The sequence below is a fragment of the Mesoplodon densirostris genome, chromosome 6 (assembly GCF_025265405.1).
Source record: "Mesoplodon densirostris isolate mMesDen1 chromosome 6, mMesDen1 primary haplotype, whole genome shotgun sequence".
Classification (NCBI taxonomy): Eukaryota; Metazoa; Chordata; class Mammalia; order Artiodactyla; family Ziphiidae; genus Mesoplodon; species Mesoplodon densirostris.
The window spans coordinates 120,538,892-120,566,458 of NC_082666.1; the positions used below are offsets into that span (position 1 = coordinate 120,538,892).

General features: G+C 49.6%; 1 protein-coding gene across 4 annotated transcripts in view; it reads left to right on the top strand.

Annotated features, from left to right (window-relative positions):
- Positions 1 to 23,904, top strand: part of SLC25A37 (solute carrier family 25 member 37) — a 43,096-nt gene extending 19,192 nt beyond the window's left edge. The window contains exons 2-5 of one of the 4 annotated variants that reach the window (XM_060102557.1): positions 3,844 to 3,910; positions 15,756 to 15,984; positions 17,996 to 18,052; positions 20,176 to 23,904. In XM_060102557.1, coding sequence (XP_059958540.1) covers positions 15,762 to 15,984; positions 17,996 to 18,052; positions 20,176 to 20,696 — 801 coding nt within the window. In that variant the 5' untranslated portion in view covers positions 3,844 to 3,910; positions 15,756 to 15,761 and the 3' untranslated portion in view covers positions 20,697 to 23,904. Of the gene's footprint in view, positions 1 to 3,843; positions 3,911 to 15,755; positions 15,985 to 16,063; positions 17,172 to 17,995; positions 18,053 to 20,175 lie in introns of those variants that run through there. The other 3 variants (XM_060102556.1, XM_060102558.1, XM_060102559.1) reach the window with 3 other exon arrangements.
- Positions 23,905 to 27,567: the final 3,663 nt, after the last annotated feature.

Genomic DNA, 27,567 nt, shown 5'->3' on the forward strand with positions numbered 1-27,567 from the left:
CTTCCTGGTATGATATCTTCTGGGCTGACACAGGCCAAGGGTGTATTACACAGGGACACACTGCATCATTGGGGCCGGGGGCCAGCATGTGGAAAAGGGTGAGCATCGCAGCTCTGCATCTTAAGCCTTTCTGCCTTACGTCAAAGCTTTGCCTTCCGTCCAAGAGCCCCTGGGCTGAACTTCCAGGTGCTTCCTTCCAAGGCAGGCCCTGGAGCCAGGGATGTTGCTGTGTCCAGGTGATTATGCTGTGCCTTTGAGCCTCTGGTCGCCTTCGCCAAAAACAGACAAGAAAAAAAAAATTGCTCTCCCAGCTATGCAAAGAAACCTCAGGGAACCATTGGATTGTGACAGGATTTCAGACTGTGATTTCAGAAATGCATATGGAGTGAGCTGTTGATTAGATTGAGGATTGTTTAAGAATTGTGGTTAAAATACACATAACATAAAACTTGCCATCTTACCCTTTTTTCAGTGTACAGTTCAGTAGTGTGGTATATCGTCATTATTGTATGATACAACCGTCACCACCATCCATCTCCAGAACTGCTCTCATCTTTGCAAACTGAAACTCTATCCCCATTAAACAGCATCTCCCCATTGTCCCCAGTCCCCTAGCAACCACCATTCTACTTTCGGTCACTTTGCATTTGACTATTTCAGATACCTCCTGTAAGTGGAATCATACAGTATTTGTCTTTTTGTGATCGGCTGATTTCACTTAGCTTAGTGTCTTCAAGGTTCGTCCATGTTGTAACATGTGTCAGAATTTCCTTCCTTGTTGAGGCTGAATTATATTCCGTTGCATGGATAATAGCACCTTTTGTTTATTCATTCATCCATGGATGGACACTTGGGTTGCTTCCACCCCTTGGCTATTGTGACGAATGCTGCTGTGAACATGGGTGTACAAATATCTCTTTGGGACTCTGCTTTCAGTTCTTTTGGATGTATACCCAGCAGTGGGATTGCTGGATTGTGTAATAATTCTATTTTTAATTTTTTTTGGAACTTCCATACTGTTTTCCATAGAGGCTGCACCATTTTACACGCACACCAGCAACACACAAGGGTTCTAATCTCTGCTGGAATTCTTTTTTTTTTTTTTTAATACAGGTGTTTTTAAGCTGCGGGTAGTCCTAAGGTTTAGCAATGTAGATTTACCTCCCCGCCAAATAAAACATTCCCCTCCCACACGTTTTGTTTTTTAAAAGACTCTTTACTGGTTTTATAGATTTAGAATGTTAGAGGCCAAAAAGGACCTCCTTAGAGATGATCTATTAACTCCATTTATTCATTGGACAAATATTTGCAATTGTAGTAGATGGGTGAACAAAACGCAGGAAATCTTCCACCTCTCGGTTTACCTGCTGGTGGAAATTCATGTTGATGCCCAGCTAGGTGAACCGATTGCTAGGAGTTCCTCAGGGATTTGGTAGCCAAGCTGGATGGGAGTTGAGGTCTTCTGATGCTTGGAACAGGGCTGTCTCTGTTCTGTCATGCTCACATTTAGGTGCACATCTTGGGGGGATCCCCCAGATCCCCCGTTTGGGAAAGTGAGACACACTTAGATTTATCCCCAGAATCCGAGGGACCTGAGAGCCGGCCCACACCCACAGGTGGCAGAGGGAGCAGACCTCATGCAGGGCGCCCTGTGCCCGGGCCTGTAGCTCAGTTTGGCCCCACCTGGCTGTTTCCCTGCAGTTCCGAGGGTGGTGGGTCCCTGAGAGCTGGGCAGGGCCTTCACTACCACTGTGGTGACTGCACGGGAATGGGTGCCAATCAGCCGTTTCAGGGAACCTTGGCACTTAAGGGCTCTGCCTGGCGCTAGCCCTGGACTTAAGCACCAGGTAAAGGTCTCCAGAACTGCCCTGAGCACTTAGTGAACTTTCTGCAGCGCTTTCCTCTGGACCCTTTGCACCAGCGTAAATTGGCACTAGATTTCCCCCCCACCTCTCTAGCTCCCCTGATTGTTACATAATCAGGATTAATGTAAGCAGCCGTCTCCATTCATTTAGAAATGGGGAGCAGAGAAAGGTGACTGTGCAAGTGGGGTGGGTGGGAGGGATGGAGACCCTTAGGGGCTGTTTTGTGCAGAGCCCTCACATTCCTAGGCCTCAGTTTCTCTTCTGTTAAGAGGGTCAGCGAACTAAAGGGCTGCTGGGCAGTCCTGACCATCACTCAGGTCGTCTAGTCCAAATATGCAGTGCTTGCAAGGGCCTTGCTTCCAACCAGGGTGGATCCTGGGGACATCCTCCTCAAGGCGTCTTATGAAGGAATTAGAATAAAAATGACATGACATCTTCCTAGGAATTTGCTATTTATCTCCCCCTCACCCCCATAAAAAGGATTAATAGAAGCACCAGCAGCTGGATGCCAGACCCAAGGCAAAGGGCTTTTCATTCATTATTTCCTTTAATCGTCACAGAGGCTAGGAGGTGGCTGCTATGATGAGCCCCATTTCCAGGTAAGGCTGGGAGAGATTAAGTAATTCGCGGAGGGTGCAAAGGAGCAAAGGTGCGAGAGAGGAAGCAGCAGAGCTGGGATTTACGTCAGGTGAGGCCCCAGAGCCTGTTCAGCTGACTGTGGTGGGTCTGGACTCCACTGGAAACTGGAGGGCTGCCTCCGGTTTGTCCGGCCTCTTTCTGGTCAGAGGGGATTGGAGTAGGGGTTCCATTCCTGTCCCTTTATTATGAGATTGTAGGAATCGTGGCCTGGAGTCCCCAGTGCCCTGTGGCTGGTAGCTTCCTTCCAGGACCCTGAGCTCTGTTGTGTGGTTTATGGCCTGTCCTATTGCGTAGTCTAATGATTCCGTTCAAACCTGTAATGAGATCCTTTGTGCCCAACAGCCATTTGTGAGCAAGCAGGGAAAAACACCCTCACCTTCTAGTCAGGATTAAGCTAGTTTTGGTGGTAGTTCTTAATGATATTTCAAAGCCATTTGTATTAACACAGGTGGTAGTTCAGGGATCATACTTGCTGGAGCCCTTCTACAAAAAATGGCAGTGATGCTAACATATACCGAGCACCTCCTCTACGGTGTTAGGTGGTCGATGTGCTCGTGTTTTCTCACTTATTCATCGCAGGAAGCATGTGAGGTAGGGGTTTTCACTGATGAGGGAACTGAAGGACAGAGAACTTTAGTCACTTAATGTGTACAGCTCAAAAACAGTGACGTGGTTGAGGACGGGGCCGTCTTTGTGTCCCCAGGTCCTAATAACGGCGTCTGGCATGTTGTAGGAGCTCAGTACGTGACGGTTGAGTGAATGGATGAACTTCAAACCCCAGGAACTGTCTGAGCCTTGGGTGGGTGGGTGATTGAACGAGGTTTCTTTGAGATTCCATGATTCGGATTTTTAGCAAAGTACCGCTGAAGGATGGTCAAGTGGGCGGGGTCCGGCAGTCGGAGTGCTGTCCAGTCTCAGTGCAGCGGTGACTAACTCTGGGAACTTGGGCAAGTCCTACAACCGTTTCCTCATCGGCCAAGCAGAGTTGGGGGAGGGCTGGATGGGTGGAAAACTCTGAAATCAAACAGAAGCCCAGAGGGAGGAGCCACTCCACTCCATGCAAAACAAAACCGATGTTGCTGGAGCTTGGGGGGCTGAGGTAGGTAGCAGGGCTGTCTGGACTCTGCTTCTCCTGCATGCAGGAGATGCACTGGTGCTCTGGGGTGGGGGACCTCGTGTGTTCCCTGGGCGCTTCCATGTGGACCCTTGTATTAAGCTTGTTCTTCAGTGCGGTTCTGTGATGCTTCAGCGAGTTTCCCCAGATGCCAGGAAAACAGAACACTTTGGAGAGTGAGGTGTTTCTCCAGTTTTGCGTCTGACGCCTTTTCCTTACTTGTAGGTGGGGTGTTTTTAAGCCAGTGACATAGACAAAGCTGCTGAGTCAGGGGAGGCCCCGGGGAGGCCAGGTGAGTGAAATTCTTCCTTGAAAGCAACCTGACCATTGGAGTATTCAGTCTCAGCCTTTGCATACTGATGGAGTGCCGGGGGTGTTCGTTGGTCAGGATGCTCTTCCTGCCCACAGCCTGGGTGGGCAAGTGGTTCAAGCTCTTTTCCAGGACAGAGATGGGTTGGTATTGAACCGGATTCAATTACCCAGCGCTGTTTGAGCCCAGTGACCGGGCTGACAGCCAGAGTTGGGAAACAGTGATGCTGTGTGACCTCCAGGGGACTGGTCTCTATGACTGCCTCTAAGTACCACCTGGACATAGACACCCCCGCCCCCCTCCCCAGGACCTGCACGGACTTAAGCAGCAAGGCTTTAGGTGACTTTGACGCATCAGGGCTTCTCCCTCTTTAAAAGGTCCGGCACGTGAGGTGGTGTACGGGTGACTTAGCACAGTCATAGAAGCAGGGCACATCAGAGACCAGGGAGAAGCTGGAGGTCATAGGTCACCCTTCCAGTCTACCTTTCCATGAGAGGTCCTGTAGCCTGGTGCAGGCTAAGGGCACAGTCCTGGAGTCAGACTGTGTGGCTTCCGGTCCTGTCTGTACTCTGTGACCTTGGGGCAAGTCGCTTATCCCTCTGTGCCTCAGTTTCCTTGTTTGTAAAATGGGGATAGTTAGCTGCTATCTAACTTTATTATAATTATTTTATTATATATAATACATTATTATAATAAATATTTTATTATATTTATTTATTTATTATATTTATTTTGTGAGTATTGGCATTGGGGCTCAGAGAAGTAAGGCAGTTTGCCTAAGGCCACATAGTCCTGCATGCCAGATGTGGGGCTTGAACATAGGAGTCCAGCCCTGGCTCGTCTTCCTGGAGCCAAGCAAGGTGGGTCAGAGTGACCAGTGGTCCAGGCTTCCCCTCCACCCAGTGCTCTCCCCTCCCTCTCTGTCTCCCAGTGAGGTCTCCCATCCCACCCATGAAATTCCAGCCCTGTTACCTGGAATCTTGGGAATTTGCCCACCTGTAGAGCAGAGATCATTTAATCCTTTGGGCGGGCCACCAACTAGGTACTCTGAGTGTGTCCTAGGTACCTGGGGCCTGAGCCAGGTACGGATTCTTTCATCCCTCCCTCCAGCTATAGAATTTTCTAGAGAAGGGGAGGAATGAGCAGGTTTGGCTCCTATGATAAAGGAATGTGGGAATGGCATCCTTGGAGCCACAGGCGAGGAGGCTGTGAGCTGCTGCCTGTGGGTGGGAAGGCAGACTCCGTGGCTGTGCTGTTACAGTGACCTTGCAGCTTGGGAGCCAGCCGCCGGCCCGTAATGGGACCCCATGGGGAGGGCTTCTGTTGCACAGGCCTGGTCCCTCCTCCCAGAGGCAGGAGATCCCAGCCTTCTTGCTTACCGTGCTGCTCTTTGTAGCTGCTTTGTCAAGTGCGGGGCATAACCATGGAGAACACTTGACTGTAAAGTAAATTCTAAACACCTTAGCAACCTATTCAGACAGAGCCTCCTGGAGTTCAGCCGCCCTCCCTCTCCATCCACACCTTACCGCTGCATCCCCTGCACACGTGCCCTCCAGCCAGACCCTCCTCCATTTCCCAGACCCACCAGCACATTCACATCCCCCTCAGCCCGAACGTTCTCTTCCTTTCTCTGCTCTGTTTGCTTTTTTTTTTCAATCAAAGTCACACGTGCACCTAGTCAAAAAGGCAGATAGTGTGGAAGGGATTGTAATGACAGCTCCATTTCTTGCCAGTTGAAATACCATCCCCCTTTCCAGGTGCAGCTCAAATGCCACCCTTTTGGGGTTGGATATGCTCTGGGGTCTGTGGCCTGTTCCCAGGAGAAGTGGTGTTTGGTGCTGTGGCTTCTTCCCTGGGAGGCTGAGGAACTTGGTTTGGGTTGTCTTGGTGGAATATGTGTTTTCTCCTGAATACATCGTGTAAAGTCTTCACTTAGTCCTTTTTTAAAAAAAAAAAAAAAGAAAAAAATTGAAGTATAGTTGATTTACAATATTGTGTTAGTTTCAGGTGTACAGCAATATATATATATTTATATATATATCTTCAGATTCTTTTCCATTATATAGGTTATTACAAGATATTGAATACAGTTCCCTGTGCTATACAATAGGTCCTTGTTGTTTATCTATTTGATATATAGTGGTGTGTATCTGTTAATCCCATACCTGCTTATTTATCCCTCTTTTCCCCTTTCCCCTTTGGTAACCGTAAGTTTGTTTTCTATGTCTGTGAGTCTATTTCTGTTTTGCAAATAAATTCATTTGTACTATTTCTTAGATTCCACATATAAGTGATGTCATCACTTAGTCCTTTTGTCCCTAGAAATAGCAATGCGCCCTAAGCACACCCTTAATGGGCCTGAAGGTTTCAAGATTGCGTCCGGAGAGCATGAATGACAGTTGGCAGGGATCCTTTGCAGTCCAGGCCCAGCACCATAGAGGCAGGAGGTAATCAGGAACGTCTGACGGTGGCTGGTCTGATGAGAAGAGCAAATGTGACTTTTGTGAACAGTGGACCCCATGGGAAATAAGTGAAAAGGCAGAGCAGGCTTGACGGTTTTCTCTCCCATGTGTGAACCCACTTCCTCCCACCCTCCCCCAACATCGGGGCCACCTGAAAACCCTGGGAGGTCTGGGGCTTTCTGTAGGTGAAGCAGGGACATTGGCACAGGCCTGATTTAGCTGGAGGTCTGTTCCCACCCATCTCATCTCATCTCTCTTTTTTTTTTTTTTTTTTTTTTTTTTTTGCGGTACGCGAGCCTCTCACTGTGGCAGCCTCTCCCGTTGCAGAGCACAGGCTCCGGACGCGCAGGCTCAGCGGCCATGGCTCACGGGCCCGGCACCCGTGTCCCCTGCATCAGCAGGCGGACTCTCAAGCACTGCGCCACCAGGGAAGCCCCCCCCTCTCATCTCTTTTCTGTTCACCTTTTCTGCCTGGTTCTCTAAGAGCTGGCCCTTTGGCTGCTTTCATATAGGGGTTCTCAGCAGGGGCTTTCAGAATGCAAAGGCCCGGTCCTCCCGTGCACCACCCGTCTTCCTACTCCGATGTACAGCCATTCTCCCAACAGACCCCCCTTTTTTTGCTGGTGGGGAGAGGCAAGGACTGCTTGTGAAGACTCATTTTCTCTTGCTGGCTCCTAAATTTTCCTTTTGATGAAAAATCAGAGACATAGTATATTCTCCTTATGGATATACTTTTGCCAACTTGGGAGATGTAAAAAGACACGATTTGGAGTTTTGAACCTGGGAATACGCTTTGATGTGCCTCAGAGTGTTGCGAACGGCATGGTTCCCCTAGAGGATTTTCTGCATTGCTCCGTTCCTGGTTAATGTGGTGCGGGGGTGATGCTAGATGCTGTCCTCGTGCCTCATTTTTTATGATTTCTGCACGTGCTTTCAGAGGGCCAGGGCGTGATCGTTGGGAGTACCACCAGGAGTCCATCCCCCGTCGTGAGCATGATGAGGATGCGAGTCCTGTCTGAGCCAGGATGCTGGCCATTTTGAACTCAGAGCGCTGAAAGGTTTACTGTGCGTTGGCTCCCTTGATGTGGTTTGGGTTTCTTCGTCTGTTGTATGTCCCTCCTAAGGATTCTGGAAGGTGTGATGAGGTCTGTGGCTTTGCTCCGGAAGGCAGTCCTTTCCCCACAAGGCACTGTGCCAAAAAAAGCCTCTCCTTCCTGGCCTGCGTTGTGAACCGGCTCTTGGGCGGCCGTCTCTCCTCTGGGCGGCTGTGCACGGGAGCTGTAGCATCAGCAGAAGACAGACCCCAGTGCAGCTGCACACAGCGTCGTGGATGCGCTGCAGGTGGAAATGCACTGCCAGGGAGGCCTTGCACCCATGGGTGCCTGGCTATGGGGTTTGGAAAATAGGGAGGGGGCTGGGGGCAGGCCCTGCAGTCCAGCCTAGGCATTTTACTGCGGTTCGACTTAGTGATGTCAGTGCTACTTGGAAACGGTTGGCAGATGGGAGGGAATTAAACTCACCAACTTAACATCTAATTCTGAAGCAGCCACTGGGTGGCAGATGCTAACATGGTTTGGCATTTTCCTAGCACTTTCTCGGTGCTTGAGCCTTATTTCCTTTCTCTGGGAGGAAGTCTGGAGCAGAGATTCCTGGGCGACCTTCTGGAGCACAGCCTTGTTCCCTCTGTGGGAGCCGCGGCTGCCCATGTGCTGTGATGTTTGTTCATTCACACCGTGAACTGGGAGCCCTGTGCACGCCCCTCCCTGTCTCCCTCCCCATCACACCTGCCTCAGGGGAGGAGCTTGGCAAATGCATTTGAATGGATGGATGAGTAGATTTCACATTATCTTTTTCTGGTCTTGAAAGTGCCACTTGTCATGGGAAGTTTTTTTTTTTTTATCTTATTACTTGGGTTTTATTTTTGAGAAATTCGGAAAGATTGGGAATCCCCAGCCGTGTCCAGGTCAGGTGGGAGGACAGTGGCCAAGTGACACTGCAGCGGCTGGAGCCAGGCTGGCTTGGCCTCTGCAGGATCCCCGGGGAGGTCCGAGAACTCCCTGCCAGACTCAGCTTGCCCTCTTCTTTCTGGTGGGCCCAGATCCATGACTCCTTATCCATGGGCCCTTGGGCAAGTCCCTTTTCCATTCTGGGCTCCAGTTTCCCAGCAGAAAAGGCAGCTGCTCATAAGCTAGATGTGCTCTCTGCCCAGCCCTTGCAGCTCCTGTTATACGATCCTTCGAGCTTACCTGGGGCAGAACACACATTTTCCACTCCCTCCCTGCCCTCTCAATGCGAGAACAGGCCAGGACTTCCCTGGTGGTCTAGTGGTTGAGACTCTGTACTTCCACTGCAGGCGTGGTAAAAAAAAAAAAAGAAAGAAAAGAAAGAGAGAGTACAGGCCTACAAGGTAGGCTTGTCCTGTTTTGTCTTCTTAGGGGAGAATTTGAGGAAGGGACTTGACCTCTCCATTCTGGTCTTGCTGGCAGTTGATGGAGTTGGTTTAAAATTTGTATCCCTCCTGTAGAATTACTGTTCTAGAGCTGGGGGGTGGGGGGTAGGGTGCGGGGGCGGTGCTTAGGTGATGCAGTGAGTGGCAGGACCAGGCCAGAGACCCAGGTCTCCTGATCTCGGGGCCCATGCACTATCCTCCATCCCGTCCCTTTGAGAGCAACGGCAGTTATGCGAGTTGATGTGGAGTAAAAGGCTCCATCACGTGCCACACAGGGCTTGTGCTGCTCATTTGTCCCCCGCACGGCCCCCCACCAGGCCTAGTCTTCCAGGCTGTTCCCTGCTGCCCATGCTCTGCAGGGGCTGCTCCAGGGGGTCCCTCTGACTCCTGATCTCTGCACTTCCTGCTTCCAGGGTCCGTGCCTTTGGCTGCAGCTGTGTTTTCTCAAGTGAGTTCTGCAAGGTGTAACTGATGATTCAGTGAGACGAGGCTTCCATTGCCAAAGACAAACCTTGAAGAAGTGCCTTGAAACAAAGTTCAACAGTCTGCTTTCCTGAAGGACTTCCCAGAGTCTTTATTGTGCTAATGTACCTTATGAATTTCCAAGAGGGGAGAATTAAAATGCAAAGAATGGGAATTTATTATAAACAGGAGAGCTGGACAGCTAGGTAGGAACTGAAACTCAGGACATGAATGGCAGTGGGTGAAATTCTGTCTCCGTTTTCTTGTTTTTTTATTTTATTTTATTTTAATTTCTGCTCTTTCTCTGGGCATCTTCATTCATTCATTTTCTTTTTCCTTCTCTCCACCCTCAAACCTTTTTTTTTTTAATTGTGGTAAAATACACATAACATCAAATGTACCATCTTAACCATTTTTAAATGTCCTGTTAAGTGGCGTTAAGTATGTTTATACTGTTGTGCTACCATCACCACCATCCATCCACAAAACTCTACATCTCTTTTTTTTTTAACTTAAAAAAATTTTTGTGGCCGCGTGGCTTGCAGGATTTTAGTTCCCTGACCAGGCCCAGGGATTGTGCCCCCTGCAGCGGAAGCACAGAGTCTTAACCACTGGACCGCCAGGGAAGTCCCAGAACTCTACATCTCGCAAACCCCAAATCCTACCCTTTAAACAATAACTCCCCTTCTCCGCTCCCCTCAGCTCCTGGCAACCATCATTCTGCTTTCTATCTCTATGAATTAGAGGTCTCTAGGACCTCTTATGAGTGGAATCATACACTATTTGTCTTTCTGTGATTGGCTTATTTCACTTAGCATCATGTCCTCAGGGTTCACCCATGTCATAGCACAAGTCAGAATTTCCTTCTCTTTTAAGGTGAATACTATTCCACTGTGCGGGTGGACCACATTCTGCTTATCCATTCATCTGTCGATGGACACTTGGGTGGCTCCCACTCACCCCTAACTTTTTCTCCTTCTCTAGTCCACAGGTAGATAGAAAATGCCCAGCCCTCAGTTGTACATTTTATGGGCAGTGTCACAGAAAAAGAAAAAAAAGAGACTCTGTTGATTATCTCCTCTCCAGCCCTGGTCCTTGCAGCCTCACTCTCACCTGCCCGCCTTCAGCTTCTCTCAGGCTCCCTTCTGAGGATGCTTTCATGACCTTACGTAACGGTACAGATGGGTCAGTCCTGCCCCCTTTTCTGAGCCCCTTCCGACAGTCAGTTTCATTTTCCTCTTACTTCACACTTTCCTTGTTTATTTCCTCTTGGTCTCCTGGCTCCCGACCCCGAGTGGGTGCCCCCTGCAGGCAGATTGGAGAAATGAAGGTGCTGCAGGACCAGGGAAGCGCTGGCCCCAAGCCTGGCCGTGGTGGTTGACGTGGGCTGAGAGGGGGCTTCCTGGGTCCTCAGCGCTCATGGACCACTTGCCTCTGTTCCGGGCGGGGGTCACTGAATATGACCTGCCACTGAGTAGCCCACCTCCCCGAGGACAGAGAGGTCCACTGAAGTCCAGCTGTCCTTTTCCATAGGATGATATGTTTTGGTTCAAAATGTATTTATTCCAACGGCCTCACCCCTCCTATAAAGAGGGAGGAGGTGAGAACTCAACCCCAAATTTCCCTTGTAAGTCTCCGTGAGCCGGCTGACATGAGCAGCTTTGTTAAGGCAGAGACCACCCGTGCCCTCCGCCCCCTGCCCGCCGTGCCTTCCCATATATAGGGGGCAGGTAGGAGGCGGGACGATGATCGTTGACTGCACTCCAAGCCAGGCGTTTCCTGAGGTTACCTCACTCGGTCTGCCAACAGCTCTCTGGGGGGATTTTTCCATACCCCAAGATTAAGGAACCCGCTTGAGGTCCCAGAGCGGGGATGGTACAGACCAGCAATGTCGGCTTGGCCGGCTCTAAAGCCCTAGCACCGTGCGCCCACTACTCCCCGCCTTCGCCTCTCCACATACACCGCCCTCCCAGACAACCCTCACCACTCCTCAAGCGAGCAAAGCTGAGTCGATTACTGCTGAGGCCGGGTGAAGAACGTCATTAGAAAGCATTGGGGCCTAGAAGGGGCCTTTATTTTTTATTTTTTTGCGGTACGTGGGCCTCTCACTGTAGTGGCCTCTCCCGTTGCGAAGCACGGGCTCCAGATGCGCAGGCTCAGCGGCCATGGCTTACGGGCCCAGCCGCTCCGCGGCATGTGGGATCTTCCCGGACCGGGGCACGAACCCGTGTCCCCAGCATCGGCAGGCGGACTCTCAACCAATGCGCCACCAGGGAAGCCCTAGAAGGGGCCTTTATTTAGCAGTTCTCCGAAAGTGTGAGTGAGGATCAGGATCAAATGGGGAATTTAAAAAAAAACTAAGCCAGACAGAGAAAGACAAATAATCATATGATATCACTTATATGTGAAATCTAAAAATTTTTAACAAAAGATACCGGTGAACTTATTCACAAGACAGTAATAGACCCACAGACATAGAAAAGTTATGGTTACCAAAGGGGAAAGGTGGGGTAAATTAGGAGTTTGGGAGTAACATATGCACACTACCATGTATAAAATAGATAACCAACAGGGACCTCCTGTAAAACACAGGGAACTATACCCAATATTTTGTAATAAGGAAAATAAAATTATTTTCCCTGTAAGGGAAAAGAATCTGAAAAAGAATATATATATATATATTGATATAGATACACACATATATATACATGTATATACATATATGTGTGTGTGTGTATATATATATATAGAGAGAGAGAGAGAGAGAGAGAGAACTGAATCACCTTGCTGTACACCTGAAACTAACATGACATTGTAAATCAACTATACTTCAATTTAAAAAAAAGTTTTAAATCAATATGTGTTGGGGTGGTGCCCAGACAGGTATTTTTAGACATTTACCAAGTGATTCTGATAATTAGCCGCTGTTTTGATCCTCCCCTTTGCTTTACAGTTGAGGGCACTGGGGACCAGAGAGGTGAGATGCCATGGCCAAGGCCACTTGGCCCTGTCAGAGCCAGTGAGGGCCGGGATCCAGTGTCTCACTCCAGTCCTGTGTGTTTTTTTGCACTGCCACACCCCTGCTTGCGAGGGGCTGCTGGGACCGAGGAAGGCTGTCCTCCATAGGCTGGTCTTGCCACCCCAGGCCAGAAACCGGGAGGAGGTGGCACAGGCAGCTGCTGCAGACCTTCCCCAAGGCGGGTCTCTCCTCCGGGAATGGGCCTGGCAGGAGCCACTTCTTAGTGACAGGCCCCAGCTAGGTCCCCAGGGACAGGCTGCCTTTGGTCCTCTTGTGGCTCAGAGACTCACACTCTGGGCTTGAGAAATGCAGCCAAATGTGAACTTTTCATCAATAAGGAAAGTTCTAGATATAAAGGGTGATGGGAGGAACAGGTAATTCCAGGAAAGCATGCTTATATTTAGGGGAGGTGAATAAGGGACATAGTACGGCTTCACCTTTGTCGGTATTCTGAGTTGCATGTGTGTTTGTTTGCGTATCCATTCATTCAACAAACATTTATTGGTCCCCCACTGTGAGTTAGATACTGTACTAGGCACTGGAGATGTACGGTGACTCAGACACACACAACCCCTGCTCCATGTAGCTTAGAACGGTCTGGAAGGCCAGGTACTAGAACCATATTACTTAGCTTCTTGATGAATCCTTTTTTGTTATTAACCGTAAGGATAGTAATAGACATTTAATTTTCTCACTCCTTCTTTCAAAAGAGGAAGCTGAAGCTTAGAGAGGTTAACTACCTTGTCCAGGGTCACACCATAAGTGATGGAATCAATTCTGTCTGATAGCAGAACTTGCCTTCTGGGCCACCTGGTTGTACCACCTCCTGCATCAGGCTCCTGATTTTTATCAGGGGCAGTGATAAGAGAAAGCCAGGCAAAATATGAAGCTTCATTTGCTCTAAAGCTTGAGCAATTTCAAATACCCGTTAGAATTTAGTGCTAGAGAACCTCTGCCGTCCCTGGAGCACCAGTTTTGTCTCTTCCAAAGGGAGCACTTTGCATTGCGTGTACTTTATTTTCTCTGGCCAGCAGTGCACTTAGGAACAAAGCCCAGGTTTTGTAGCCGTGAGTCAAGCCGTGAGTCAGCGACCCTCCTGGTCGGCACACTCACCCACTTCTTCCTTTGGTCTTGTTTGCTTATAATGTGTCCTCCATTATCAAGTTGCCTAAAATCCTTTTGAAACGGGTTAGAATAGAAAACACTTAAACAAAAAGGTACAGGGACACTGACCCTGTCCATTCCCCACCCTGGGAATGTGGGACCCAAGTGTCTGGCGGCTTCCTCTGGCTGAGTCAGGGGGCATTTTCACCAGTCTGTGGTAGAAGAAAAGAGGGGAAAGTAGTATTTAATAAAGCTAAATTGAACTTAAAGACCAATTTTATAGTCAGAAGTAGTCTTTATTTATTTATTTATTTTTTAAGCATTAAAGATGTCCTGGGACTTCCCTGGTGGTCCAGTGGTTGAGGCTCCACGTTTCCAGTTCAGGAGGCATGGGTTCGATCCCTGGTCAAGGAACTAAGGTTCTGCGTGCCGCGCCGCAGGGCCAAAAAATAAAACTACCACTACCACTAATTTGGTTTTCATGCTGTTCCTCTGAGCCCTGGGGTTCCTGGTCGGGGGGATTTCTGCCTTGAGGAGTGAGAGGAGGGCACAGAACTTTTTGTCCCATTTCCAGTCAGAGAAGTTTTTAAATTTTATATATTAGTTTCTTTATGATTTTGTTTAGAGGTAAAAGGGTATTCCTACCAAAGTTTGGAGACCCTCTGCTCTAGACTGTGTGTGTTGGGTGGAGGGGAGTGCAGGAGGGAATGCTGCTTCTGCAGGACTGAGCCAGTGTGGTACATTTACCCACAAATATTTCTTATCTACTGTACTGGTCAGGGCTCTTCAGAGAAACAGAGCCAGTAATGTGTATATGTGTGTGTGTGTGTGAGAGAGAGAGAGACAGAGAGACAGAGAGAGAGAATTGGTTCACATGATTGTGGAGACTGGCAAGTCCAAAATCTGCAGGCCAGGCCAGCTGGAGACCCAGGGAAGAGTTGATGTTACAACCAAAGACTGGAGGCAGAATTCTTTCTTCTTTGGGGGACATTAGTTTCTTTTCTCTTCAGGCCTTCACCTGATTAGACGAGGCCCACCCACACAATGGAGGGTAATCTGCTTTACTCAAAGTCTGCTGACTTTAAATGGTAATCTCATCTATCAAATGCGTTCACAGCAACACGTAGACTAGTGTTTGGCCATAATTGGAGCCAGCATGGGTACTGTGGCCTCGCCAGGTTGTTGGCATATAAGACTCACCATCACACCTACTCAAGTGCCTGGGGAGTGTGATGGGGATGACAGAGATGGGGAAAGTTGGTCTTTGCCCCCAGGGGGCAAGACTATACATAGGAAGAAATTAAGAACAAGACCATATATTTCAGGGCTAACTTGTATAGACGAAATGTAAAAAGTATTTAGAGGAGATGAGGGGGTGCGCGATGGAGGATTCCAGGGAGGTTTATGGTTGGGGCTGAATGGGGCTTTCCCAACACAGAGGTCTCAGATAAGTGAGGGCACAGAAGACTTTAGAACTGGAGTGGGAACCCCTGGATAATAATGAAACTTCTATTTCAGGGGTCCCTACCCCCTGGGCCACACAGCAGGAGGTGAGCAGCAGGTGAGTGAGTGAAGCTCCATATGTATTTACAGCCACTTCCCATCGCTTGCATTACCGCCTGAGCTCCGCCTCCTGTCAGATAAGCAGTGGCATTAGATTCTCATAGGAGCGCGACCCCTATGTGTGCACTGCACATGTGAGGGATCTAGGTTGCACGCTCCTTACGAGAATCTAATGCCTGATGATCTGAGGTGGGGCTGAGGCGGTCTCATCGCCCCAAGATGGGACCATCTAGTTACAGGGAAACAAGCTCAGGGCTCCCACTGGTTCTGCATTCTGGTGAGTTGTAGAATTATTTCATTATATATTACAATGTAATAATAATAGAAATAAAGTGCACAATAAATGTAATGCGCTTGAATCATCCTGAAGCCATCCCCCCCACCCCTCTACCCCCGATCCGTGGAAACTGGTCTCTGGTGCCAAATCCCGAGGCCCAGAGAGGTTAAGGGATTCATCAGAAGTCACACAGCTTGCCAGTGGCCGGGCAGGTGTTCCTACTCCAAATCCTGCCCCTCATCTTTTACTGCCTTTGCTGGGCATAATGAAATCCATGTGAACGCGCGCGCGCGCGTGTGTGTGTGTGTGTGTGTGTGTGTGTAGGGATGGGGGATTACTCCAGAAAGGAGAAGAATAAAAGTTTTCTTCACCCAGAAATCCTGTGAATCTATAAAAATGGCCTGTTTTTTTCTCACTCTCTCCCTGGGTCTTCCTTTCCCTCCTGACCAGCCTCATTAACCCCACTCTTTTCTTTTCTCACCCTCCCCCAGACACGAATGCAGAGTTTGAATCCAGATCCCAAAGCCCATTACACAAGTGTCTACGGAGCCCTCAAGAAAATCATACGGACTGAAGGCTTCTGGAGACCCTTGCGAGGCCTCAACGTGATGATGATGGGCGCAGGGCCGGCCCATGCCCTGTATTTTGCCTGCTACGAAAACATGAAAAGGACTTTAAATGCCGTTTTCCACCACCAAGGGAACAGCCACCTAGCCAATGGTATTTGCAAGCATTTGTCTGGAGTTAGAAAGGTCTCTCCTTCAACAGACCCTTCCCCAGGGTTCTCCTCCCTGTGACCCAGCAGCCTGATGCCTCATCTCCGCCACGCTTGCTCATGAATCAAGGACTCTAGATATGTGTGTGCACACACACCCAAACACACGCACACACACATGCACACGTGCTTTTTTTCATTCCCTTCCTTCGCTCTCTGGAGCCCAGGGAGAATCAGTGACAGAGGTGTTTCATTGTTGAGTGGGTTTTGCCTTTTTGCTTTTAAAAAACAAATTTTTTTTTAATTCAAAAGCAATTAATGATCAGATCTAGGGGAGAAAAAAACAAAAAACAAACAACCCTGAATAGAAACAAAACTTTTGAATGCTGGATTCAAAAAAAAAAAAAAAAAAAGTTATCTGGACAGCTTCTTTGAGACTATTTAAAAACTGGCCCAACAGGTCTCTACAACGTCAAGATCTAACTAAGCTTTAAAAGGTCAAGAAGTTTTATGGCTGACAAAGGATTTGCTCCTGCGCAGAGGACCTTTCCCACCTAAGCTTCTGGGGATTTGGGAATTTTGCTCCCATTCTCTTCGTCTGTTGCATCTCTCTGCAAGCAAGGGCTGAAATCGTTTTCTTTTGTTGTTTTGAGGGAACCAGGAGGGTGGGGGGTGGCCTGAGCTGGCCGCAGGCAACTGTTATATAGGCTTGTCTTACTGGGCCCTGCCAAGTGGTTATTTTCGCCTCCTGTGGGTTTGGCTTTTGTTGGTTTCTGTTTGGGTTTGGAGTGACACTCTGGCTAGTGGCATAAGGAGAACTTGCTTTAACAAATTTATTTTTCAGCAACAGAGAGGTAGATGTGACTGGCAACAACTCTCTACCCCTTGTCTTTTTTGTTCTGCTCAGAACCAGAAAGCATCCCTCCCATCAGCAAACCCTGGTAATAATGACTCCAACCTGGCTGGTTTGCAGACATTGGTTTTGCTTTTTAAAAATCGGCCCCTAGTTGCATTTGTCCGGACCGTCACCAAGATCTGCACTCTTGATGCTGTCCTCAAGTTCATGGCCTCAGGGCCCTCCTTTTGCTGAAACTGCCTTTTTAGCTCCTTGGTCTCTGAGCCCCTTGAAGGCGGTTTGAACGGAGCCCAGTTTATGTCAAGTTCTACCCAGCACTGTTATTGCTTCACTGTGGTGTGTGCTTTGGTCGCGTTCTGACCTTTCTGGGGATGATCTTAAGCGTGTGGGAGGGAGGGAGGGAGGGAGGGAGGGAGGGGGATATATACGCATTTCTGAAGCGTTAGCCTGTGTCCCTCATGCTTCCCACCTTTTAGCAGTTATCTTAATTACTGGGCAGTGTCACCCACAGAGGGAGGAAACCCAGAGCCAAAAGCAAAATTCCAGGCTGGAATCTGGCTTTTGAAGTTCCTGGTTCTTGAAGCCAGGCCAGAGGAGACCCTCAGAGGGGCTCGGTCATTTCCGAGACACGTCATCACTTTGCAAACTCACCCTGGAAATCTGCCATATGCAGATCTCCCTGACGCCCATTTCCCTTGGCCATTTGCTTTAAAAAATGCCTGGATTTTATTAAGGAATTTTCTCAAAGATTTATCTTCTTTTTCCCCCCTCTCTGCTGTATACATGATATCATCCCCTTCCATTGCCCCCAGCGTAAGGGCAGAGTGGGTTAATCTGTAGACAAAGGCCAGAGATAAGAGAGAATTCAAATCTCTGTGGTGGAAAAAGCCACCAAGTGTGTTTTCTGGTAGCATCCCATGGTGGCAGGTCTAGCCTTTTCCTAGGGAAAATGAGGTTCTGCAGGGTTGAAATGTGAGTAACGGTGCCTATATTACCTTCCTCATTTTTATCCAGTATTTTCCATGATCACTTTAGGGTTTTAAGAGACAATGCTCACCTGGGTGGAGTTGGTAATGAGTTTTGCTTCTTAGAAACAAGGTCCAGGAACTTCCTCAGAACCCCTGGTCCCAGAGGGTAATTTTCTGGAGTTTGTTTTGCAGGGATAGCTGGGAGTATGGCCACCCTGCTCCACGATGCAGTAATGAATCCAGCAGAAGGTAATGTTTCATGGTCCCAGGGAGTGGCAGTAGGGGATGCGCAGAGGGGCCTGAGCAAAGTTGGGGCCTGGGGACAGAAGGTCGGGCAAGGGAACTCCTGGTCCCGTCGGAATAAGCAGGAGAATTCGTACCATGTTCTCAAAGGCCTCGAGAAGGCACGTGAGCATTTGAGCTCGGGGATTCCTGTTCGCTTAAACGGAGCTGCTCAGGGTGTGATCCACAGACCAGTAGCATCAGTGTCTCCTGGGAGCATGTTAAACACGGTGATTCTCTGGGCTTCCCTGGTGGCGCAGTGGTTGAGAGTCCGCCTGCCGATTCAGGGGACGCGGGTTCATGCCCCGGTCCGGGAGGATCCCACATGCCGTGGAGCCGCTGGGCCCGTGAGCCATGGCCGCTGAACCTGCACGTCCGGAGCCTGTGCTCCACAACGGGAGAGGCCACAACAGTGAGAGGCCCGCGTACCGCAAAAAAAAAAAAACCAAAAAACCATGGTGACTCTCAGGTTCCACCCCAGACCTACTAAACCAGAATCTCTGGGGGTAGAGACAGGATATCTGCTTAACGGGCTCTCCTGGCAATTCTTTTGTGTGCTTTTGCACTACTCTGAAACCTGTGTGTGCTCACATGCATACACGTGCACACACACACACCCCACTGGGCCCTTGTTAACCATGATCAACCACAGACGCGAATTTAGAAGGAATCTGTCAGAGGCCATTCGTTAGGGCTTAGGGGCTTATGTTCAATTTGCTTTTTTCAAAGAAATTTGAAATTATTATGGAAAATTTCAAACAGGCGAATGTAGGGAGAAGAGTGTGGTGAGCCCCCACGTGTGTATCACTCTACTTCATAAATTATTATTTGGCCATTTTGTTGTAGCTATCTCCTCCCACATTACCTTCTTTTTTTTTTTTCTTTTTTTCTTTTTGAATTTTGGGAGCATGATAAAGCAATTCTTAGCTGTGCAGACGAGTTCTGTCAGCTTTTTCAATATCCTCGCGTCCTCAGCCAACTTGGGTCTGAATGTTGAGGAGCTTTTGGACCCAGTGCTGGGCACACCTTCAGCTGGGTTATTCTCTGTGTGAGATGTAGGGCTCTCTCCCTTTTCCTCCTCTATCTGAAAATGGTCCCGTGCCAGAAGGGAGAATCAGAGGTTTAAAAGTGCAGCATTTTAAATCTTGTGTTATAAGTTTGTCTGGTTTTGTCTTTTAAGGTTACAATTCATTTGCTCTCAGCTGCCTCCCATGCCTTAGCAGATAGGAAACTTGTTCTGACTTTCAGGGATGTATGGGTCAGATTGGGAGGTGGGCCGCTTTTTCTGTGTGTTTAAGGCAGTTCACATCAATGAGCAGGAAGTTAGCCCATGCCAACCAGGCAAGACTTTTATTTCTATTTTTTTTAAAGGAGAGAAAAATGAGGTTCAACTCCACCCTCCTCTCCTTGACATTATATCGTTTTAAGGACTTTATTTCTTTAAAAGTAAAGCACGCTGTATGTGTTTATCTTGCAATGCGTGGGGACAATTAAAATTCTAAGTATTTGCCCCCATGTCCTTTGACCCACCAGTTCCTTTTGTATTAATAAAGCCAGGGTCCTCACTGGAGTTTGCCATTGAGCTTGGGCTGATATCACTCTAGTGTCTCTTCCAAGAGCACTGAGACCCAGAAGCTAAAAACACTGTCAGAGGTACAGACCACTGAGAATCAAAGACGGGACACGTGTCCGATAGACGTACTGGGACGGAAGAGGGCCGAGGAGCCAGGAGCAGGGTTTAGATTTCTCAGCGTGCGTGAAGCCCGAGGCAGTTAGGGCCTGGGGGCTCAGCTCGGGGAGTCTCGTCTGAAGTGGCTGCCTGGTTTGGGGGCCACGTCAACCAAGAGTCAGGCAGGAGAAACGTCAGGGAACAGCCACCTCCTGGCCCTGGATCCCGGAGGCATGTGTTTAAACGGGACGCCCCGGAGCTGGCCCTCGGTGGTTTCTCGGGCTGGGGCTGGGTGTGTGGTAGCTCTCTGTGCCCTGTTACCCACGTGTCTAAACTTGCTTGTTTCTCTTTATGGCTTGGCTTCCCGTCTCACTCCGACCTGGGGTGGGGCTAAACCCAACCACCCGGGACCCGCCCACAGTTGTGAAGCAGCGCTTGCAGATGTACGACTCGCCGCACCGGTCGGCCCTCAGCTGCATCCGGACCGTGTGGGGGACGGAGGGCTTGGGGGCCTTCTACCGGAGTTACACCACGCAGCTGACCATGAACGTTCCCTTCCAGTCCATCCACTTCATCACCTACGAGTTCCTGCAGGAGCAGATCAACCCGTACCGGGCCTACAACCCGCAGTCCCACATCATCTCAGGCGGGCTGGCCGGGGCCCTGGCTGCAGCCGCTACCACCCCTCTGGACGTTTGTAAAACCCTCCTCAACACTCAGGAGAACATGGCCCTCAACCTGGCCAACATCAGCGGCCGGCTGTCGGGCATGGCCAACGCCTTCCGGACGGTGTACCAGCTCAACGGCCTGCCGGGCTACTTCAAGGGCGTGCAGGCCCGCGTCATCTACCAGATGCCGTCCACTGCCATCTCCTGGTCCGTCTACGAGTTCTTCAAGTACTTCCTCACCAAGCACAAGCTGGAGAATCGAACTCTATACTAAAGGAACGGGCTGTGGGAAGTGATGCCAGAATCTTGGATTGTGCAAAGGCTTTCCCTGACTTCTCCCCTTCCCCTGCCCTCACACCAAGATTACCGGGGCAGGGTGTTGGCAGAATCTGCTCTCTGACGCCTTAGAGGAGAGGAGAGGATGGGACAGCCGCTTACACGACGGCCGTCCGTCCGCAGGGACATCCCAGGTGGTAGAACATGTCGAAAGACTGACAGGGGAGCGAGAAAGTGCTTTTTCTCTTCCTCCCCCACCACCCTGAGAGCGATGTAGCTTTTCTGCTTCAGTATAGCATCTCCTCCCCTAGACTCGTACGTAGATCACCCAGGAGGGAAGAAGATGTGCGGTGACTGAAAACATTAAAGAGGAAAAAAAAAATTATGTACCTAGAAGTTCCAGTACCCAGTATCAAGTAGATGGATAATGTTTATCCTTTATTTTTCTATGTAGAAGTTTTTGGATTTGCGTGTGTGCCTGTGTGTGTGTACAAGCAAGTGTTACAGCTGGGAATATAAAGCTGTTTAAAAAAAAAAAAAAACTGAATTCTTCCATCGGGTTAAGTCAAAAGGCACCAAAGTAATACGTTGCTCCACGTGGCCTAAAATTGTGTTGAGCCCCCCCAGATGGAAGTTCCACTTGAATGTAAAATAATAAATATAAGGTTTATATTTTGAATTTTCTTTTCATAGGGGAAAATGGTACGTTGAAAAACAAGTCAAAATAATGATATAATACTTTTAGCTACTTTTTTTTTTTTTTTTTTCTTAATCAGTCACCTTCATGTGCCTTTTCCCTTTGTCTTTTCCTAGAAATTCCAGGACCAAAGATCTGGCCCTGGGGCTTTTCCTCTTGCTGTGTGCTCGACCGAACGCACACGTACTGGGCGGCAGCACGGCTCACACTGGAGCACAGTGGCCCCCAGTGGAATTAGGGTGGCTGGCCTTACACTTACTGAAACCATTTCCTTCCCTTGTGGGTGACGTGAATGTATGCCTCGCGGGGCCAGCACTTAAAAGCCCTTGAAATGCCAACGCTTGGCCACTTGTTGGGCGGCCAAGTGTGATAAATCCTACCTTGATCCGTGGACTTAATTCTCCAACAGTCTTTTAACCCAGGCACTTCAGGTATTCTTGTCTGTGTGTGTGTTTGACTAAATCTCCTGATCTCCTGTGTTTCCCTGTGCAGTTTTAGGGGTCTTAAAAAACACAGCAAGCATATCTACGGCATTTGTCTGTACACCTGCCCATCACAAATTTCCCCCTTAAGAGCCTCTCACCACGCCGGGACAGGCCAGGCTCCCCAGCCCCGCTGCGCAAGGGACCTGGGCCCTTGTGCTCAGTCAGGATGCCTCTCGAACCATCTTCAGCCTTGCTTGGTCCGCGCCAGCTGGGAACACGATGCCTTGTTTCCTGAAATGGCCTATCTGAGCCAGATTATCCCTGAGAGCAAACGCAAGTCTGTTTCCTCCAGCCAAGCCTTCCCAGGCCTCTCGGAGGGAAGACTCAGTGGCTTCACAGTTTCCTTCAGAGCTGTCTTTCAAAATGAGCAGGAAGTACGTGTGTGTTTTCATTCTGGCCGGCCTGGTCCTGACCTTGACCCTTTGCCCTTCGCCTTTCACCTTTCACCTTAGGCACGGTCCGTGTCGTGCATTCTCTCTGAGGCTCAGACCCGGGCTCTTTCAGATGCCGTGACTCCTGGGATGAACTCAGGTGGTGCTGGGACTTTTGCATCTCAGAACCTCGCGTGCAGGTCAGGGACAGCAGAGACCCACGTCAGGCAGCTCCCATACGTGCTCCGATGAGCAGGGTCTTCTCCTGGGCTGGGGGGCCTGCCTGCTGACCTGTCCCACCTCGGAGTTAGCCCACCCCCATCTCCCGGTGGAAATCAGTTGCAGCGAGCTTCCCCACTCAGTTGCAGTTACATCCCCACTCAGGGATGCCAAAAGCCCACGGAGACCAAACTGCTGGAGGAAGTGATGACATCTCTCTAAACATATACCCCGTCAGTGTTACATTTTGCAAATGGAAGAAAATCTAGATCGAATTCTAAAATAATTATCCAACCACCCTTTTTTGTCCACTTCAGATACACCACACTGCTGCAAAATATTCCTTATTTCTTATGGGATTTTGTTTTTGATGGTATTGAGGAAAGAAACGGCTCACTTCTCTGGGAGAACTCCTTTGGGTCAGGAGAGATAGAGTCTCCAGATTTCAGAGTCGGAAGGTCTGATCCTGGCTTTCCTTTCCCAGTGTGTAGGGATCGGCTGGGAAATGGGGCTGATGCCACCTGTCCTGCCTTCCCCACTGGGTCTTCCAGAGGCTGGACGAGCGACGTATCTGAAAAAGCTTTGAAAGTTGTGAAGCGCTAAACAAATAGAAGTGGTCATGAATTTTGTGGGAGGTAACCACCGCCCCCCGCCTCACCCTGAGCTCCAAAGCTTGTCTTGCTGCCCCATGCAGACCGCAGCGCAGTTGACGGTGACTTTGACTTGGCCAAGAACGAAATAGGAACATGTTCTCCCCATCCCCCAGCCCTGGCGATGACCAACCTAATGTAGTCACGGCACAGACTTGGTCGCTGGTGTCTTGGGTGTCACTGGGGTGTCATCTGCCACCCAGCAATGCCACTTGAGGACAATAGTCAATAACAGTGACTTCTGTCCAGACCATGATTTGTGAGCCAACCCCTCATACATCTGAGTTTTACTTTTTAGAATTAAAAAATTGATTTTTTTTCCCAAATGGGATAAATCTTCAACCCATGACTATTTTTTTCTTAACTTTGGATAGAAACTCGCTAGATAACTGGCCTGCATCCTTTTGTGTGGTTTCTTTTTCTTTTATTTTTTTTAAATGCTGATGTCTTGTTCCAAGAGCTGTCCTCCAAAGTCCCCCTAAGGCTGCACTGGCAACACGTTGTTATGCCATTAAAGTTTTATTTAACTTTATTTAAGGATGATTGTGCCTGTTCCATACAAATGTACTGCTGCTTCCCACCTGCGAGACGCACGATGTATGTTACTAGGGTGGGCCAGTGTCCTTTCTTAAATTCCTGTCGTAAATATCATGGTTTCTGCCTCTTGGCTGTCACCCGTTCCTGGAAGAAGGGGAGAAATGTGTGTTTCTGTGTGGGGATATTTCTGATATGCTGCTACAGTTGTGACACTGGAGCTACAGAAAATAAAGCCTTGATCTTCGAAGTGTTGTGGGCTCTTTGGTGGGAATGTTGAAATAAGAGGGACGTGGATGGAGAAAAGGAACCTAATTCATGGGGCTTGTGCCTCCTGCAGTCTGGTGCATTAAGGACCAGGATCTATGGCTTCGATGGAAAGTGCCCCTCAGCCCTCTTACCAAAATGGAAGCAGGTGGCCGGGGATGGTCACGAGAGATGATGGGGCAGGGCTGGGAGCCTCCATGGCTTTGCTCGCTCTGCTGGGGAGGGCGGCAGCTCTTCTATCCTTGTGGGACCATGAGTGTGAGAGGCTGCCAGCCCCTGGGATGCCCAGCCCTGATGCCTGGCACGCTCATGCCTGTTTTCCCTCTCTCATCCTTTTATGGAGGCTTAATCAGGGTCCCTCTACACGGAAGACCCCAAGGGTGACCAGAATCCACACATACTTCCTAAAGCGCACAGCTTAAACCAGGAACTAGACCTATTCTGGAGTTGAGAATGGCGCTGGGGGGTCTCGGACCCCTTTGAAAAGCCAGGGACAGCCCTTGACTCATCATAGTTTGGGAGGTCAGAGCGCCTGCTTTCAGCATAACCACCAAAGGCTTTAGTGAGGGTGGGGAGTCAGGGTTGAGGTCAGGCTTGAGAACCAGCCATGGGCAGTGGTGCCAGGAGGTGGGCAGCGGTGCTGATCGGAGAGTGGAGAAGGCCATAGGTAAACTTCCTGCTTTGCACTTTTACCAAAGGCCAACACTGTGCTTCTCAAAGCTGCCTTGTGGCTTGTTGATTGCCTCCACTCCGGGCTGGAGGGCATCCAGTGCGTATGTACCCATTCAGCAGATTTCTCTCCCTGCCCCATGGAGTCCACCTGCCAGCAAATCCAGAGCGCCTCCCACGAGCAGAGCACCGTGCCTGGCGCCCTGGGGACAAAAGCCAAGTGTCAGTGGTGTTCCCACCCTTTCGGGCCATACAGTCTAATAGAAGAATATAAGGGAAGACATCAAATCAAGACCCACCAAGATGGTAGTGGAGGCTGCCGTGGATGGAAAACAGTAACTCGATACCTTTAGACCAGGCTCCATGAGACACTTGCTAGTCCATCCAATCCCCAGCTCGGTCCCCACCGTTGGTGTGCCGTCTTGTCCTGCACCAGCTCCCCGGAGCTGACTGGGCGCATTTTTTTCCCAGCTTCGAATTCGGTAATGTCGCACTGGTAGCTTGAAATCAGCAGTGGTAGGGATGTTTACACCACAGGAATAGGCCGGTGCTATAAATCAGGGCTCTTTCTTTTAGAAGAGCCAGCTTACCTGTCCACCACTATTGGCACATAGCACGGGGCTTGGTGTGTGATATTCGCTGAAGTTTCACTGAGTGAAAGAGATGCTGGATGCACTTTTTGTGTTCGACCCGGGGTCCCCTCTAGTGCTGGAGCTCCTGGTTCTTCCTATGACAGAGACCATCTTCATCACTTAGGAGTCCTTTCCAGCCCATCCACACTCTTTAAATTCCAGCCCAGAAAAGCCATGAAGGGAAGGGCTTCCCTTTCCTCCTGGGCCAAGCTCTCCATTCTGTTCCAGTTCCCACCTCTTCTGGGAGAGACTCCACTTCTGCCTGCTCGAGTGACCTAAATGCAACAGACACCTCAGAGAAGAATATAAAAAGCCCAGGGTTGTCCATGAGACAGACAGGGTCCCTGGGAGGGGTGGAGGGGGGCTAGTACTGCTTACAGAGAAATAAAGGCTTGGCTCTGGTCTAAGGCAGAATGCACGCATGGCCTAAGAGTAAAGATTACCATTCGGGAGAACAGCTGGGTTGAGCCATAAGGGCCTTGTAGGAGAAACCTCGGTGCAGAGCTGCAAATATGAGCTTTGACTGTCATCTGACCTTGCATCAGTGGGTAATGGGGAGTCATTAAGGGTCTCTGAGTGGAGGACTCCATGACTGGAGCTCAGCTTTAGGAAGAGTCATCTGGCGGAAGTAATGGAGTGGAGGTGGAATACGAAGGAGGCCGGGAGACGGTCGATTTGTGTCACAGTGAAGTTGCCCAGGAGAGAGGTGGCTGAGGGAAAGGCAGGGGAGACTGGAACAGAGTGAGCGTGGCTGATGAGCGTGTACAGTGGAGCTTGGGGCGGGGCGCGGCTGCAGGGCAAGGTGGGAATGGGCTGGCTGAGGGCAGTGGCCGCGTCGGGAGGGAAACCTGGCTGGCAGGAGGAGCAGGTGGTGGAGGAAGTGCCTCATCTCTAGAGCCACTGGGTTCCCCTCGGTCCTCCTCCTCCCTGGGTGTGCTTGACGTGAGCTGAGATCTTGCCCGGAGCGGCCTCTTCACTCCCCACCCCCCACCCCCTTGGTGTTCGTTCCTTGCCCTTCTTCAGGCCACACCCTGACTACCTTCTTTGTTGCTTTCCGGGCCTCCTAAGGATGGCTGCTTGGGAAGGTTTTGCCTTTGGAACTCCTGACTCTCCACCCCTCTTGGTGCTGATCTGCCCTCACAGCTTCACCTGGTCCCCCTGGAAACATGATTCCCAGATGTGGTGCTGGCTGGAGATCTCCCAGATCTCAGCTACTGTTCTCCTAACCCCAAGAGACTCTGGCCCCTCCTGCCGGAGGCTTACTATGTTACTTACGTTATTACTCCCTTACCATGCTACTCCCTTACCCTGCTACTCCCTTACCATGCTACTCACCATGTTACTCACTTGCTCAAAACCTTCCAGGGCTCCCCAGTGCTTATTGACTTTAAGAATAGGCTAACCTGCATATGGCAGTGCCAGATTTAGGGAGTAAAGAGAAAGAGAACAGCTAATGGACATATGAGACCCTGAGGTCTTGATCTCCTGAACAGGGCAGGACAAGAACCATGTGCAATGCTTACATTTAATAGTGAGGAGAGAAATGGGGACCAGGAGAGACTGGAGTGTTCAGAAAACCATGAAGATAGCCAAGAGGTGAGGCTTTTTCACGGGAGGAGGAGTCATCCATTCGACTTGGGTAGGTGTGCTGTAAAAGCAGTGACAGTCATTTACAAATTCCCAGATGGTCTCTCCTTGCTCTTGCCCTCTTTGTCCCTGGTTTGTCTCCCCTCCCCTTTACTCTTACCTCTTCTGATTCCTTGCTAAATCCCACCTCCCCCAGGTTCAGCTGCTTGCCCTCCAAGCGCCATTCCTAATATACCTGACAGAATATTCCAATAGCCACCTAAGGCAATAATCAGGCAAGTAATCAGAAATGCCCATCCCAGGCTTGTTCACAAAAGTCAAATCCGGAAGCAAACTGGATATCTATCAAGAAGTTAAATGATTTATAGAGCATCCGAGCTACCCTGGTGTTCTAGTGGGAACCAAGGAAGTTTCATCAGGAGTCCCGGGTCAGATACATTGTTTAAAATGTGGACTCCCCAGGCTTCCCTGGTGGCACAGTGGTTGAGAGTCCGCCTGCCGATGCAGGGGACGCAGGTTCGTGCCCCGGTCCGGGAAGTTCCCGCATGCGGTGGAGCGGCTGGGCCCGTGAGCCATGGCCGCTGAGCCTGCCCGTCCGGAGCCTGTGCTCTGCAACGGGAGAGGCCACAGCAGTGAGAGGCCCACGTACCGCAAAAAAAAAAAAAAAAAAAAAAAATGTGGACTCCCCAGTACATTTATAAAATTCGAGAATACTTCCAAGCTTACTCATTTCTCTAACCTTTCCTCCTAAAAGTAAC